Raw genomic sequence first — 18,483 nt, forward strand, 5'->3', positions numbered from 1 at the left:
GAAATTGCAATCACAAAGATCACAATTTCGGAATCGCCAAAGTGGCAATTATCGCAATGACGTAATTTATGCACGTGGAAGTTTGAAGACAATGCTTCAAACTTCCCCCAAGTCCCGGCGTATGCGGCCCGCAGTGACAGCAGTGTTGGTCATATCTTCCGCACGAGTCCAACGATGTCTATCCTCTCTCGCCGTCTGCTGGCTCTTGCGCACAGCATACTTCCTGGTTCCTGTATGTCACATGACATACAGGAAGTATGGCATGCATTATAGCCTGCAGTAGGCAAAGTGGATAGATGGGCATTGCTGAAGTCGTGCTGGAAGGTATGTCCAGCACTGTCACAGCTTGGGGGACAGAGCAAGCATAGAGAGAAACAAAAGGAGCACAAAGAGACACGAAAGGGGGAAAGAGAGAGACCCAGAAGGGGCACACAAAGAGACACAAAATGGGCAAGAGAGAAGCCCAGAGGGGGCAGAGAGAGATCAAAGGGGCACAAAGAAAGACACAAAGATGGCAAGAAAGAGACCCAGAAGGGGCACAGAGACAGACCCAGAGGGGATACAGCAAAAGGGGGCACAGAGAGACACATAGGGGGGAAAAACACAGAGGGGACACAGAAAAAGGGGACACAAAGACAGAGGCTGCTCAAAGAGAGACACAGGACAGAGGGAGAACAAAGCTTAATTTGAAGGAAATCGTGAATCAAATCGAAATCATGATTTGTAACAGAAATCGCTCAATTCAATTTTTTCCTAAAAGCGTTCAGGCCTAGCCGACACCCCCCCCCCCCTTTTCCCACGAGGAAACTTTACCTTTTCTGAAATAGATCATCAGAGACATCTGTATGGCTGATATTGTGGTGAAACACCTCCCACAGTATGATGTCATGACCAATGCCATGACAGTTTCCTTTCTGTGAACCTTGTTGCATTGTGGGGGAAAAAACAGCTGTTTCCGACTGCCATGCAAGCAGTATCTCCCTCTGTGCATATGTACATTATAGAAAAACAACCCTTTAGCCTATCACATTGTTAGGGGGTGGAGTTATAGATAATGGCAGTTGGTGCTGTCTAGTTTTTCACATCTGCCAGTAGTTAACTCATTAAGGACCGCAGTGATTGAGATCTACGCCCTGTTTTGGTGGGCCCCTGGCTGGCAGGGCGTAGAGCTCAATCACTGTCCACAGCACACATCCGCCGCTCCCACGCCGAACAAACCCGCCGATTCTCGCCGCATCTCACAGGCTCTGCCTGTCTCTGATGGGCAGAGTCACGTGAACCGGTCAGGAGCCGATTTCATTGGCACCTGGCCCTGTCTTTCAAAGTAAGCCGTTCCCATTGGCTTACATTGAAAAAAGGGTCAGGAGCCAACGAAAGCGGCTCCTGACCGGCTCACATGAGAAGCTACGTCCCGGGGAGTGGTGATGACGGCGGATATGTTCGGCTATTCGTCGGGATTCCGTCAGGATTGGACCAGCGGTCTCTGGTCCTTAAGTACCCAGAGACCGCTGGTCTTTAAGTGGTTAAGATGCTGACCCGCAGGCTCATTGTGGATCGAACAACATGAACAAATTACATACTGAATATCAATCATTTCTTTATCTCTCATATCTTTAATTTCTCCCTTTGCAATGTATTGATTTATTTCCACCCTCCGCCCACTACTATTTTTCAGTTAAAGGAGTACTATCGATTAAAAACGACTTTTTTTTTTAATACTCTATATTAGTGTACACATTACCACTAGTGCTAGGGGCACTTTATTTATTCACCCAGGTCTCTCTCTCACTATCCCTGCTTAAAAATTCATTTCTCACACAGCTCATAGTAGTTTGGACCCTGAGCTGCTTGGTTACTCTGTCACACAGCTCACAAATATATTTCACTGTGTCACTCACAGCATGCAGCAGACATGAGGAGAAATAGGCTGATCTGAGGTGGTAACAGGTAACTAAATGAGCTGGAATATTGCTGGAATATAACTAGCTATACCAGGAGTCTGTGTTTACACTCAGACTGGCTGCCTGCTTGAGGCGATTCACTCCAGGCTGCATCCACTTTACAAGCTGCTGAGAGGGGCAGACCACTGTCTACAATTAGCATTATTAGTATCTTTATCAGTAAAGAGAAGCAAAGATAATAAACACACATTGCTAGAATCTTTAACCCCTTACCACCATATTAACAAGATTCTTTCAGCAAGGTGATAATTAAACTATAAACTGAGGAGTTGATAGCATCTCCCCTTTGCAGAGACATGGTCTAGCCCTCTGGGAGCAGTCAGTATTAGATACATTCTGTATCCAACACTGACGCCAAAACTGACGGAGGATTTTACAGCTGAGAGGAACAGCTGTGTGAGGAATCAAATTGCTCCTAGTACTTGCCCTAATGTGTGCTACAACATACAGCATTTAAAAATAAATGCATACATCGATAGTATTCCTTTAAGTTGCTCTTTAAGTAAGCATTGGCTCGTTATTATTAGCATATTTGACCATCCTTAATGACCATATAAGCTACAAAATCAGTCCACTGTGTAACATGTATGCCCTTGTTGTATAATGAAGCCGTCAATACATCAGTTTTACCTGCTCTTTGATATTAGGCAGATCCAGGGTGTAGTTTAGGGCAGTCTTTGCAGCCTTGTATGGTTCCCACGCTTCCATGAGGTTCACAGTGATGCCCATATAGATACTGATGACCTGAAGCACAAAACATGCCAGAACTTAGACCCACATGGTCTCACTGAAATGAAACATTAGGCGTACTGTGAATAGAAGTTTGACTATAGTTACTTTCTGTCCTGTGCAAGAGTTCAAGTCTATTTTAAGCAAATGTAAGACCAAGATCGGTTGTAAACAACGGCAACAACAGATTTCGAGAGACCTTAAGCCTGTATGGATAGGTGCACAGCTGAAGGCAAGCAGATCTACACAGTCTCAATATGAAAAGTTCAGTTCCAAACATAAACCATATCACTTATACTAAATAACATGATTGCATGCAATTTTTCTTAGTTGGATTTTGGGTTTAATTGTGCCTCAACCAGGCAGGTGCAAGTAAAATTGGAGCAAAAGTTGAGTGGTTGCCCAGAGCAACCAATCAGGTTTCAGTAGCTGAGTAAAACGAGGATTTCAATTGGTTGCTTTGAGAGCTTTTCCGAACACCTGCTACGATAGATTGGCCCTGGTAAGTAGAATGAAGAGGTTAGTCTGTTACTCACCCAGTTGTCTGGGAAAAATTTGTCCACGATTTCTCTCATCTTGGCTTGGTGGGTGTGCAGGGTGGTCGGGTGGAAGTAGAGGATGACGTACAGGATGGCGGCTTGCGTGGCAAGAGCAGTGCTGCGGTGTTCAGGTAACGGATAGGCTGACACCTACCAGACATAACAGCAATCAGCTCTTTTACAATAAAGTACGGACACAATATTCAGTTGTTTCCTGAGCTGTCACATGATCTCCCTAGAGAATGGTATGGACCGCCTATGTGCCCTATGGTCACTATGATTTGTATCTGCAGCAGTGGAAACTCTTAAGGCCCCTGTCGCTATCGCACCAGTCATATGACCCTTTGGCAGAGTGCACCGACAGGGTCATATGCAGAGCACCGCCACCCCCACATCTCGCCCAGTGACATACTCCTTGCTGGATAGATAGTACATTACTGGGATTCCCGGATATCCCAGTCTTTCCTCGCTGCATCCCAGTTAAGTAGAAAGCCCCAGCTAAGTAGATCATTTTTTTTTAGCTAATTTATTCTGTGTGTTTATTCACCATAGTACTAACATACTGGAGAAAGGGCTGCATGAGGGCATGGAGAGAGGTCCAGGCAAGGCTCTATGGGTTTTAGAGACTTAAGAGACACTATTGATTGACATGTTTTTTTTCAATTGAGATAGGAAATGTTTGGGAAGTGCTGCTAAGTACTGGTGTATACATTTCACTGCTTAACTAATTAATGTTATCTAAGTCCTTTCACATTTTTCTAAGGGCAGCCTGCTGAAATTCTGACTTTAAGTATGTGGTAAAAAGAGTGGCACTCACTCAAAAGGGGGAATGGCGTGCTCAAGCCTCAAGGGTTCCCCACACCTGGGATCCAGTAGACAAAAATTCCAGTTGGAGGCAAGCACTTCCAAAATTATAAAAAGCTCTTTTATTGAATCATCAAAAAAAACATGTGGCTATACGGCGACAGCCCGCTGTTTCAGGACTCAGCCCTTTCTCAAGCCGAAGTGCCCACAAACTGACAAAACAAACACCATCCTTATATAGTGATCTAACTTCCCCTTAACCAATGAATTCAAAAAGTCAGCAGCCAATCACCTTACCTGGTATCACAAGCGGACCTGAGAGAGAACTCCTGGCTTTATATGCAAATATCCACCTCTAGTCGCACAGACTATGTGGCATATATATTATATTAACACTGCTGTATCTTTGCAACGGCGCAGAGAGGCCACCACTACTGACGTCAGAGCCAGTCCGGCTCCCGTGTGCTATACTATTCATCCCCGTCATGTGTAAGGCGGGGTCAGGCAATCCGCGCACAGTGTCGGCTGGCGTCATGAAGCTGACACCCCAAGAGGCGGGGACTCGTCACTCACACTCATCAGCCCCAGCGTGCACTTCGCCTGTTAAAGCAGCCAATCAGGGCTGTCCATCAGCACACGGGAAGCGCGTCCCTAGCAACCAGCGTCACACATAAACATAAACAGAACATTAGTACTTTACCTCTCAGCGGCGGCGCAGCGATTAGTGTTAAGCCATAAACTCTCCCACGATCCCCCCACAAACCAGCAAGATGAAGCTCTGCATATAAAGAGCAAATTTATACATTAACCACTTAAGGACCGAGGTGATAGAGATCTACGCCCTGTTTTGATGGGCTCCTGGCTGGCAGGGCGTAGATCTCTATCACCGGCGCCGCCGCTCCCCGCCGCGATCGCGCGCACCGAACCGGCTGCACTTAGCTGTCTTATGACAGCTAAGGCTTCCGGGTATCGGCAGGAGCCGTCACTGATTGGCTCCCTGCCGTGTGATCGCTGTGAGCCAATCACAGCGATCACCCTCCGAAAGGCAACATAGTTGCCGTTCCGCCTTCCTCTCCGCCTCCCTCTCCCTGTCACTGTGGATCTTGTGTGACAGGGAGAGACGCACAGCCTGCAGCCGTGACAGGCTGTGCGATTTTAGTGTAAAAAAAATCCAGATCTCCCCCCCATGTATCCCTTGATCCCCTCCCAACCACCTATATATAGATATATATAGATCTATATATATATATATATATATAGATCTATATATATATATATATATATATATATATATATATATATATAGATCTATATATAGATCTATCTATCTATATATAGATCTATCGATCGATCTATCTATCTATCTATCTATCTATCTATCTATCTATCTATCTATCTATCTATCTATCTATCTATCTATCTATATATATATCTATATATAGATCTATATATATATATATATATATATATATATATATATATAGATCTATATATATATATATATATATATATATATATATATAGATCTATATATTATATATATATATATATATATATATATATATATATATATATATATATATATATATATATATATATATATAGATCTATATATATATATATATATATATATATATATATATATATATATATATATATATATATATATATATATATATATATATATATATATATATATATATATATATATATATATATTTTACTGGATTGTGATTTTAACCACTTGCCGACCGCCCCTACCTAGGGGCGGCGGCAAAGTGGAGCCCGCAACGACCGCAATACGCCGATCGGCGGCGGCTCGTTGCGGACTAGCTGGCCGGGGATTGCACGCTGGATGTGCCCACCCGCGACGTCAACCCTCCAGCCAATTAGCAGCGGCGGCGGGTTGTTAACCCCCGATCTGCCGCAAGTAAAGCGGATAATACGCTTTGTAATGTATACAAAGCGTACTATACAGGCTGCCTCCTGCCCTGGTGGTCCCAGTGATTGAGGGACCACCAGGGCAGGTTGCAGCCCTCCTAGTAAGTACCCAAGCACACTGATCCTGCCCCCTGATCACCCACTGCACCCATCAGACCCCCCCTGCCCACCCCTCAGACACCTGTTTGCACCCAATCACCCCCCTAATCACCCATTAATCACTCCCTGTCACTATCTCAACACTATTTTTTAGATTAGGTCCTAAACTGCCCCCTGGGGGCTCCTGAACACCCCCCCCCCACACACCCTCAGATCCTCCCTAGACCCTCCCCCCTGTGTACTGTATACATCTATTCTTCCCTATAATCACCCACTGATCACCTGTCAATCACCCATCAATCACCCCCTGTCACCACCTGTCACTGCCACCCATCAGATCAGACCCTAACCTGCCTTTTGTGGGCACCTGATCACCCACCCACACCCTCAGATTGCGTGCAGACCCACCCTCAAATCACCTCCGAAAGTGCATCGTTTACATCTGTTCTCCCCTCTAATCATCCACTGATCACCCATCAATCACCCCGTCACCAACTGTCTTTGCTACCCATCAGATCAGACATTAATCTGCCCCTTGCGGGCACCCAATCACCCGCCCACACCCTCAATTAGCCCCCCAGACCCTCTCTGATCAACTCGCCAGTGCATTGCTTGCATATATTCTCCTCTGTAATCACCTACTGATCACCTATCAACCACCCCATCACCCCCTGTCACTGCTACCCATCAGATCAGGCCCTAATATGCCCCCTGCGGGCTTCTGATCACCCGGCCAAACCCTCACCCGCCCCACCGCAGTGACAGAAATTTTTTTTCTGATCACTGCTGGTACGACTTAATTGCCATGTCCAGGTCACGATTTGAGAACATTCCTGCACTTCAGTGCCAATACAACCTGTCATCTAAGGAGCCACCCTGCTTATGACCGGTTCCACAAAATTCGGCCCCTCATAGACCACCTGTCATCAAAATTTGCAGATGCTTATACCCCTGAACAGTCATTTTGAGGCATTAGGTTTCCAGACTACTCCTCGTGGTTTTGGGCCCCTAAAATGCCAGGGCAGTATAGGAACCCCACAAGTGACCCCATTTTAGAAAGAAGACACCCCAAGGTATTCCGTTAGGTGTATGACGAGTTCATAGAAGATTTTATTTTTTGTCAAAAGTTAGCGGAAATTGATTTGTATTGTTTTTTTTCACAAAGTGTCATTTTCCACTAACTTGTGACAAAAAATAAAATCTTCTATGAACTCACCATACACCTAACGGAATACCTTGGGGTGTCTTCTTTCTAAAATGGGGTCACTTGTGGGGTTTCTATACTGCCCTGGCATTTTAGGGGCCCTAAACCGTAAGGAGTAGTCTAGAAACCAAATGCCTCAAAATGACCTGTGAATAGGACGTTGGGCCCCTTAGCGCACCTAGGCTGCAAAAAAGTGTCACACATGTGATATCGCCGTACTCAGGAGAAGTAGTATAATGTGTTTTGGGGTGTATTTTTACACATACCCATGCTGGGTGGGAGAAATATCTCTGTAAAGGGACAATTGTGTGTAAAAAAAATCAAAACATTTTAATTTACAGAGATATTTCTCCCACCCAGCATGGGTATGTGTAAAAATACACCCCAAAACACATTATACTACTTCTCCTGAGTACGGCGATACCACATGTGACACTTTTTTGCAACCTAGGTGCGCTAAGAGGCCCAACGTCCTATGAGTACCTTTAGAATTTCACAGGTCATTTTGAGGCATTTGGTTTCTAGACTACTCCTCACGGTTTAGGGCCCCTAAAATGCCAGGGCATTATAGGAACCCCACAAGTGACCCCATTTTAGAAAGAAGACACCCCAAGGTATTCAATTAGGTGTATGGGGAATTCATAGAAGATTTTATTTTTTGTCACAAGTTAGTGGAAAATGACACTTTGTGAAAAAAACAATAAAAATCAATTTCCGCTAACTTGTGAAAAAAAAATGAAATCTTCTATGAACTCCCCATACTACTAACGGAATACCTTGGGGTGTCTTCTTTCTAAAATGGGGTCACTTGTAGGGTTCCTATACTGTCCTGGCATTTTAGGGGCCCTAAACCGTGAGGAGTAGTCTAGAAAATAAATGCCTTAAAATGACCTGTGAAAATCCTAAAGGTACTCATAGGACTTTGGGCCCCTTAGCGCAGTTAGGGTGCAAAAAAGTGTCACACATGTGGTATCGCCGTACTCAGGAGAAGTAGTATAATGTGTTTTAGGGTGTATTTTTACACATACCCATGCTGGGTGGGAGAAATATCTCTGTAAATGGACAATTGTGTGTAAAAAAAATCAAAAGAAATCTCATTTACAAAGATATTTCTCCCACCCATCATGGGTATGTGTAAAAATACACCCCAAAACACATTATACTATTTCTCCTGAGTAAGGCGATACCACATGTGTGACATTTCTTTTGCAGCCTAGGTGCGCTAAGGGGCCCAAAGTCCTATGAGCACCTTTAGGCTTTACAGGGGTGCTTACAATTTAGCACCCCCCAAAATGCCAGGACAGTAAACACACCCCACAAATGACCCCATTTTGGAAACTAGACACTTCAAGGTATTCAGAGAGGGGCATGGTGAGTCCGTGGCAGATTTCATTTTTTTTGTCACCAGTTAGCAGAAATGGAAACTTTTTTTAATTTATTTTTTTTGTCACAAAGTGTCATTTTCCGCTAACTTGTGACAAAAGATAAAATCTTCTATGAACTCACCATGCCTCTTAGTGAATACTTTGGGGTGTCTTCTTTCCAAAATGGGGTCATTTGGGGGGTGTTTATACTATCCTGGAATTCTAGCACCTCATGAAACCTGACAGGTGCTCAGAAATGAGAGAGATGCTTCAAAATGGGAAAATTCAATTTTTGCACCATAGTTTGTAAACGCTATAACTTTTACCCAAACCAATAAATATACACTGAATGGGTTTTTTTTAATCAAAAACATGTTTGTCCACATTTTTCGCGCTGCATGTATACAGAAATTTTACTTTATTTGAAAAATGTCAGCACAGAAAGTTAAAAAAATCATTTTTTTGCCAAAATTCATGTCTTTTTTGATGAATATAATAAAAAGTAAAAATCGCTGCAGCAATCAAATAGCACCAAAAGAAAGCTGTATTAGTGACAAGAAAAGGAGGTAAAATTCATTTAGATGGTAGCTTGTATGACTGAGCAATAAACCATTAAAGCTGCAGTGGTCTGAATGGAAAAAAGGCTCTGGTCCTTAAGGGGTGAAAAGACTGCGGTCCTTAAGTGGTTAAAGGAGCATGCAACACATTTTGTCCTAAACAGAGATCTAGTTAGATGCAAAAACCAAGGTCATATTCTCTGTTTAGCCCCCCTTCCCCCAACACTCCCAATCTTCTAATCCACCCAGCCTCCCTTTTTAATAGCTCTTTCACCCTACTATGTCTACCTCTCCAACTATGTGGAACTCCATCAATAATCTGTACACGGAGTTGGGATACATTATGATGCATTTCAAGAAAATGAGCTGAGACTGCCTGTTTCCTATCTCCATTCCTTATAGCACTCTTATGGGAACATATCCTGTCTCGTATTTTTTGGGTAGTCATCCCAACATATCCCAACCCGCAAGGGCATTTTAGTAGGTATACTACATAACTGGAATCACATGTGTAAAAATCCCTGATCCCATATTTAGTACCCTTAGAAGGGTGTCTAAACTCTGAGCCTTTTATGACATGTCCACAAAGATGGCACCCGAGGCACGGATATGTTCCCACTCTCCTACCTGTCTCCAAGGATGGTGTGGCATGATGGAACACCTTGTCCCTAACAGTAGGGGCCTTTTTAAAAGACAGAAGTGGAGGATATCTAAATTCTGGAATGCGTGGAAAGGCCTCACTTAATAGGCGCCAATGGCGTCTAATGATCCTCCCAACCTCCTGACTACATGTATTGTAGGTAGAAACAAATGGGAGCCTAAATTGCTTGTGGATCTTCCTAGGGGAATGAGTTTCCTCTCCCACTACCTGTCGTGGATATCCTCTCTGTCGAAATTTTAGGTCCATGTCCTGCTGTCGTCTCTCCAATGTATCTGGATCAGATATTATCCTAGATAACCTTTTAAATTGTCCCTTTGGAATGGCATCTTTAACATGAGGGGGATGAAAGCTAGCATAATGTAACAAAGAATTACGGTCAGTGTCTTTCACAAACAGATCAGAGACAAGGACATCACCCTTTCTCTCTATTGAAGTATCTAAAAAAGAGACTCTATCAGGGCTAATATGGCTAGTCAGTCTAATCTCATTGCAGCTCTGGGATAAATTAAACAGGAATGCATCAAGGGTCGACCGTGGCCCCGCCCACACGCAAAAAATGTCGTCTATATAGCGCAGCCAACATCTGGCATATTGCTGAAACAGACGATTTGTATATATAAAAGCCTCTTCATACAAACCCATATAGAGATTAGCATAGGACGGGGCCACGTTCGACCCCATCGCCGTACCCCGTTGCTGCAAGTAGAATTCACCCTGGAACGAGAAATAATTACAGCGTAAAACAATATTCAATAAGTCCAACAAAAACACTCGTTGGTCGCTAGACACGTCTGACCTAGTCATCAGGAACCAGTCTATGGCCTCTACACCCCCATCATGTGGGATGGAGGTGTAGAGGCTCTCGACATCCAATGTCACTAGAAGGAGATCCTCCCCTATAATCTCTAAGTCCCTGATCTTTTGAAGAAACATATCTGTATCTCTGATGTATGAATCTAGAGTCAGAACAATAGGCTGTAATATCCTATCCAGAAATTGAGCAATGGGCACAAATACCGAACCCGTGCCGGCCACAATGGGTCTCCCCGGTGGACGGCACGGGTCCTTGTGAATCTTAGGCAAAGTATAGAACCTTGGAGTTATAGGGTTTTCTGCTATCAAAAATTTGGCTAGACCCTCATCAATAATTTCTTTGGACTTTGCTTTTTCAACTATGCTTTAAATTTTTCCCTGTATAGAGACAATGGGATCCTCTTGTATCCTACAATAAATCTCAGACTGTGCCAATTGTCCCCTGATCTCCTCCTCATAGTAGATGCTATCTAGCACCACTACGGCACCCCCTTTATCTGCTGGACGGATGGTCAATTCAGTTCTCCTCTTGAGATTGTCCAATGCTATTCGTTTATCTCTGGTGAGATTAAATTGTGTCCTTGTCCTCTGCTGTGTTCGTTCTAGCATTTTAAGATCTTCCATTACCTTAGTGCAAAAATTATCTATTATCATATTGCCTGAGGGAGTAAACTGACTCCTATTTCTTAAACCTGTTTCTTTCAAGGTAAACTGGAACTCATCCCGTCCCTCCTCTGTACTGTTGTATTGTGGAGCCATCTCAAAAAAATATTTAAGTTTAATGGTCCTAAAAAATCTAAAGAGTTCCTGATCTAACTTAAAGAAGTCAGGAGTATTGGTGGGACTGAAGTTCAAACCAAAGTTCAGGATCCTTTCTTCTGTTGGTGTCAATACATGTCCAGAAATATTGACAACCAACTGTGGTTGATCTATCACGGCCTCTTGCGTAATTCCATTTGGCTCCTGTTGGGTTCCCTTCGTGCGTTTGCACCTTGCCCTACTTCCGCCCCTCCGACTGCTCCTCTTCCTATGGGTGAACTCTCCCGAGAGGACAAAAAATCTGAGGAAGATCCTGGATTACCTCCTCGGGGACGTGGTACTTCTCCCTTAGGTCTATTGGGTTTGTTGTACCTTCTAATGGTATTAGCAGGGACCATCTTTTGCCACGAATAGATATACCCATCTTTATAATCCTGTGAATCCCGGTGGAACTTAGAACGTTTGGTTTCCTCTATCATCTTTGTGTGAGCCACCATCTTTTTCGCCAACTGATCCACAAATGATTGCATTTCCTCAGCTGGTAGAATGGCTGTTAGTTGGGTGAGTAAGGCTAGACTCCTTCTCTCCAATACAGGTAATTCCTGATGGATCCTCTCTATAGTGAGGATCATGGTGTCAAAAGCCGCCTTGTTCCATATCCTCTCAAATGTTGAACAAAAGTCTTGGTCACCAAGGAACATCATAGGTGACACCTGAGAGCGAATTGTCCTTGGAATCCTTCTAGTGCGGCAATATTCTGCCAATGTTTTGGCGTGCATGTCCAGCTCCACCCATTTCTTTTTCATAATCTCCAGCTCTCACCAGAGATGAACGAATAGCATTGGACAATCTCAAGAGGAGAACTGAATTGACCATCCGTCCAGCAGATAAAGGGGGTGCCGTAGTGGTGCTAGATAGCATCTACTATGAGGAGGAGATCAGGGGACAATTGGCACAGTCTGAGATTTATTGTAGGATACAAGAGGATCCCATTGTCTCTATACAGGGAAAAATTAAAAGCATAGTTGAAAAAGCAAAGTCCAAAGAAATTATTGATGAGGGTCTAGCCAAATTTTTGATAGCAGAAAACCCTATAACTCCAAGGTTCTATACTTTGCCTAAGATTCACAAGGATCCGTGCCGTCCACCGGGGAGACCCATTGTGGCCGGCACGGGTTCGGTATTTGTGCCCATTGCTCAATTTCTGGATAGGATATTACAGCCTATTGTTCTGACTCTAGATTCATACATCAGAGATACAGATATGTTTCTTCAAAAGATCAGGGACTTAGAGATTATAGGGGAGGATCTCCTTCTAGTGACATTGGATGTCGAGAGCCTCTACACCTCCATCCCACATGATGGGGGTGTAGAGGCCATAGACTGGTTCCTGATGACTAGGTCAGACGTGTCTAGCGACCAACGAGTGTTTTTGTTGGACTTATTGAATATTGTTTTACGCTGTAATTATTTCTCGTTCCAGGGTGAATTCTACTTGCAGCAACGGGGTACGGCGATGGGGTCGAACGTGGCCCCATCCTATGCTAATCTCTATATGGGTTTGTATGAAGAGGCTTTTATATATACAAAATCGTCTGTTTCAGCAATATGCCAGATGTTGGCTGCGCTATATAGACGACATTTTTTGCGTGTGGGCGGGGCCACGGTCGACCCTTGATGCATTCCTGTTTAATTTATCCCAGAGCTGCAATGAGATTAGACTGACTAGCCATATTAGCCCTGATAGAGTCTCTTTTTTAGATACTTCAATAGAGAGAAAGGGTGATGTCCTTGTCTCTGATCTGTTTGTGAAAGACACTGACCGTAATTCTTTGTTACATTATGCTAGCTTTCATCCCCCTCATGTTAAAGATGCCATTCCAAAGGGACAATTTAAAAGGTTATCTAGGATAATATCTGATCCAGATACATTGGAGAGACGACAGCAGGACATGGACCTAAAATTTCGACAGAGAGGATATCCACGACAGGTAGTGGGAGAGGAAACTCATTCCCCTAGGAAGATCCACAGGCAATTTAGGCTCCCATTTGTTTCTACCTACAATACATGTAGTCAGGAGGTTGGGAGGATCATTAGACGCCATTGGCGCCTATTAAGTGAGGCCTTTCCACGCATTCCAGAATTTAGATATCCTCCACTTCTGTCTTTTAAAAAGGCCCCTACTGTTAGGGACAAGGTGTTCCATCATGCCACACCATCCTTGGAGACAGGTAGGAGAGTGGGAACATATCCGTGCCTCGGGTGCCATCTTTGTGGACATGTCATAAAAGGCTCAGAGTTTAGACACCCTTCTAAGGGTACTAAATATGGGATCAGGGATTTTTACACATGTGATTCCAGTTATGTAGTATACCTACTAAAATGCCCTTGCGGGTTGGGATATGTTGGGATGACTACCCAAAAAATACGAGACAGGATATGTTCCCATAAGAGTGCTATAAGGAATGGAGATAGGAAACAGGCAGTCTCAGCTCATTTTCTTGAAATGCATCATAATGTATCCCAACTCCGTGTACAGATTATTGATGGAGTTCCACATAGTTGGAGAGGTAGACATAGTAGGGTGAAAGAGCTATTAAAAAGGGAGGCTGGGTGGATTAGAAGATTGGGAGTGTTGGGGGAAGGGGGGCTAAACAGAGAATATGACCTTGGTTTTTGCATCTAACTAGATCTCTGTTTAGGACAAAATGTGTTGCATGCTCCTTTAATGTATAAATTTGCTCTTTATATGCAGAGCTTCATCTTGCTGGTTTGTGGGGGGATCGTGGGAGAGTTTATGGCTTAACACTAATCGCTGCGCCGCCGCTGAGAGGTAAAGTACTAATGTTCTGTTTATGTTTATGTGTGACGCTGGTTGCTAGGGACGCGCTTCCCGTGTGCTGATGGACAGCCCTGATTGGCTGCTTTAACAGGCGAAGTGCACGCTGGGGCTGATGAGTGTGAGTGACAAGTCCCCGCCTCTTGGGGTGTCAGCTTCATGACGCCAGCCGACACTGTGCGCGGATTGCCTGACCCCGCCTTACACATGACGGGGATGAATAGTATAGCACACGGGAGCCGGACTGGCTCTGACGTCAGTAGTGGTGGCCTCTCTGCGCCGTTGCAAAGATACAGCAGTGTTAATATAATATATATGCCACATAGTCTGTGCGACTAGAGGTGGATATTTGCATATAAAGCCAGGAGTTCTCTCTCAGGTCCGCTTGTGATACCAGGTAAGGTGATTGGCTGCTGACTTTTTGAATTCATTGGTTAAGGGGAAGTTAGATCACTATATAAGGATGGTGTTTGTTTTGTCAGTTTGTGGGCACTTCGGCTTGAGAAAGGGCTGAGTCCTGAAACAGCGGGCTGTCGCCGTATAGCCACATGTTTTTTTTGATGATTCAATAAAAGAGCTTTTTATAATTTTGGAAGTGCTTGCCTCCAACTGGAATTTTTGCTGAAATTCTGACGGCAGACTCGGCCATGAGGGGAGGGGGGAAATTCCCTCACAGTGTATCTGTTAACTCTGTGTGTGCAGAGAGCTCAGTCAGAGACAGGCAGAGCTTTCTCTCACAGAGAGCAGAGGAAATGTATCTTATGTGCAACATAAACATTTGTAATACTGTAGTGTGTGAAACCTGATACCTGTTTTCAAATAATCTGCTTCAATATTACACTGTTCTTAGCATGTCAGACTGCAGGGATTCACCTCTGCAGATGAGACATTCCAAACGTAGCTAAAATCTACACACAATGGGTATCATTCATAAACAGGCTGTCGGTAGTGCGGGAAAACACCGTTCTTCTCCGCAACCGGTAATTAAGACTTCTGGGTGGCCATTCATAAAGAAGTCTGTCTGTTGCGGAAGAAGTGCGGAGGTTTTCTGGAGGAAGCTGGCGGCAGCGTGGCGGAAGACATGCGGAAACTTAAAAGCTGCCCGATTCCCTCCCTGCGCTGCTCTGTCTGATGCTGCTTGGGAGGTCCCTCCCATTCATTTATATGTATTCCGCCCGCCTATCGCTACTGTCGAGCAAGCGGTATTTTCCTTCCGGATACCGCTTGCTCTAATCTTTATGAATGGATGTGTTTGTTACTTTTTCTAGATTAATCTAGAAAAACTCTGCACAAGGCGGAAATGTATCGCTCTGTCACCTTTTCATGCGGAAAGAGCCTTTATGAATGGGGCTTATGCTGAGTGGTCGGGAAAGTCACCGGTGTTAAGCATTTCCGCATGCGGAAATGCTTTATGAATGATACCCAATGAATTAAAGCTTTTTGGCTCTGATATTTAACATGAATAGTAGGAAAATGTTAACACGGCTACTTAGACATGATTTGTACGTTATCATTTTAGAACACTTGATAATATTCCTTTAATCTACACTGGCAAGTATCAAACTTTAGTTTTCAGGTTGGCTTGAGGCCAAAAAAATGACAAACATATTACCCTGTGGCAGAGTGTGCCGACATGGTCATATGCATAACGCCGCCCCCCGCTCAGCGGTGTACTCCCTGCTAGACAGGAAATATGTCACTGGGAGTCCTGTTGGCACTGCGCTCCATTGTTCACACTTACTGTGTTGCCCATTGACTTCCATTACCCCATGCATTAAGCACAGTGCTTGGGGTAAGACGCTGCAGGCTGTGGGTCGGGATAGCAGCGGGATGAACACTTTGGCAAAATGCGACGTGATGTTGTAAGTGTGCTAGGCCCCATTGACTTGCATTGCCGTTGCGTGAACCTGCAGTAAAACAGGGTAATGCGACGCACACTTGCAATGCAAGTCTAAAAGGAGCCTCAGTTTTATTTTTAAAAATTGGAGCAAAGTTTGTTTTTTTCTTGTACCTGTTTGTAAACACACACGGGAATTTTTTTTTCTGTGCAGTGTGTGTCTTACCTGATTGTAAATATCATCAGATCTCAGCCGTCCAATCACCATGCTGATGAAGGTCTCACTGATGGGCACCCGGCTGAAGTAGCTTTCGGGGTAGTTTGGGGGCCGCTTTGACCCCGGCTGGCTGGAGTAGCCCGTGCTGCGGAGGAGCTTGCAGATGTCATCCATGTTGGACTCAGCTGAGGATTTGGCACCGCTGAATACACAAAAAGAGGACCTGTAACCAGCAGACTACAGAAACCACAGCCTGCATCACTGAGGGCAGAAACATCAGAAGCCAGTACGTCTATTTGTGCGGCTGGCTCCTGGGCATCCTGATTGGCTCCGAACGTCTAAAGAGGATCATTGAGATGCTAAAGATGCTGATGCACTTTCTACAGTATGGAAATAGACCCATCAAATGCAGCAGCCTGATTGAGTGGTGTACCATTTCTCTGCAATATTTGACATGAAGAGACCAGAACCAAAGGGGCATTATGCAGGTGGTCTCCCCCCTCCCCACCCACACCTGATGTTTAACAGCACCCCGCAAGGATGAAGTCAATGGTCATGCAGGCTACCTCAGATAAGTCTACTCTCAGGCTTTTTATCCAATTAGACGTGTGCCCAATCATGGATACGCTCATTGAATATGTATAATGCAATTGCATTCACCACTAATCTAGGGACACCTCAAAGGCCTTGTTGTGACTCCAGGGAATGTGTAAATATCTGTGGGTTCATGGAATTAATAATCAGTTATTGGGAGGTGTTATGTGCATCTATCGGCTTCATTTGAGTTTGAACCTAGGTCCCTTTAAATTTTGCTCTAAAATACGCAAAAGAACTCTGCAGCGCAAAACTTGACTCTTCAGCAGCCAGTTTATTTAGAGGCTTGCAAGTGCTCCCGATTAATATATTTTAGCACATTGTTTTAATTTCTTATTTGTTACATTTCCCTGCTTGTAATTAGTACTGCTATAATGTGTATTTGAGGCCACTTGTCACTAGGGGGCATTGTGAGTCAATAAAAGAATTCTTCTTTCAGTTTGTATATTTTCTGCTCAGTAGAGAGAGATCAAAGCATTCCAAGAATTTACAGCACGAGTTCTGCCAACTGCAGTCAAAAGCAGCGCACTTAGCTCAAACGAGATAACTGTATTGAAGTTGCTAATGGGTTAAAGTGTACCCAAGGCAAAGAAAAATAAAATTAGATACTTACCTAAGACGAATGAAGCCTCTAAATCCCGCTGAGGCTTCCCACATCCTCCAGGCCCACACTGTTGCCATGTGCGGACCTCTGGATCATATTTGACAAGAGCTTGTTGAATATGTGATTGTGGCTGCACTCCGCTTCAAGCATGAGTTCGGCAATACCAAGCCTGCATGAGTACGGCCATGCCTGCGCAGTACGCCGAAGCCGCTTGGTGCTTCTATGCAGACGGGGCCATACTAATGCAGGTACTGTACCGCTGCGCTTGTGCATAAAGGAGGAGCCCGAGCTGCGATAATAAGGAGAGCCCCAAGCAGCGGCAGGTGACCTCCAGGAGGTCATGGGAAACCTCTGCAGGATCCACAGGCTTCACTCTTAAGTATTTTTTTTTGTTTTTTGCCACCTCGGCAAGTTCTCTTTAAATATAAAGCAGACTCACCTGTATCTGTAGTAGGACACCAGCATCCTCTCTCGCACCTCCCCTTCTATCTTCTGATCAATCACCAGCAGCATCACCCCGTATAGGTACAAAGCTTCACACTGTGTGTCATAAGGGAAAGCCGTCAGCCAGTGCAACACAGATAAGCAGGTTTATCAGGTAAGCTGTACGCTACATACACACAAGGGGTAAATGCAGCCACAACCTTCCTGATCACTACAGGTTTTTTTCTGGCCAGTGAACAGTTGAGCTCTCCGTAGAAAAGCCAATTCTATTCTACAGAGAGGAGAGGAGGAAGGATCAGCCCATTCTATTCTATAGAGAGGGTAGGAAGGATCAGCCAATTCTATTCTACAGAGAGGGGAGGAGGAAGGATCAGCCCATTCTATTCTATAGAGAGGGGAGGAAGGAGCAGCCAATTCTATTCTACAGAGAGGGGAGGAGCAAGGATCAGCCAATTCGATTCTACAGAGAGGGTAGGAGCAAGGATCAGCCCATTCTATTCTACAGAGAGGGGAGGA

General features: G+C 44.3%; 1 protein-coding gene across 1 annotated transcript in view; it reads right to left on the bottom strand.

The window, feature by feature from the left end:
• The window catches only part of WASHC5 (WASH complex subunit 5), a 69,248-nt gene that overhangs the window by 45,665 nt on the left and 5,100 nt on the right, over positions 1–18,483 (bottom strand). Inside the window, exons 5-8 of the mRNA XM_068238020.1 lie at positions 17,963–18,063; positions 16,335–16,527; positions 3,227–3,379; positions 2,592–2,705 (exon numbers count right to left, since the gene is read on the bottom strand). Of these exons, the coding sequence (XP_068094121.1) occupies positions 2,592–2,705; positions 3,227–3,379; positions 16,335–16,527; positions 17,963–18,063 (561 nt within the window). The remainder of the gene's footprint in view (positions 1–2,591; positions 2,706–3,226; positions 3,380–16,334; positions 16,528–17,962; positions 18,064–18,483) is intronic.

The sequence above is a fragment of the Hyperolius riggenbachi genome, chromosome 5, assembly GCF_040937935.1.
Source record: "Hyperolius riggenbachi isolate aHypRig1 chromosome 5, aHypRig1.pri, whole genome shotgun sequence".
NCBI lineage: Eukaryota > Metazoa > Chordata > Amphibia > Anura > Hyperoliidae > Hyperolius > Hyperolius riggenbachi.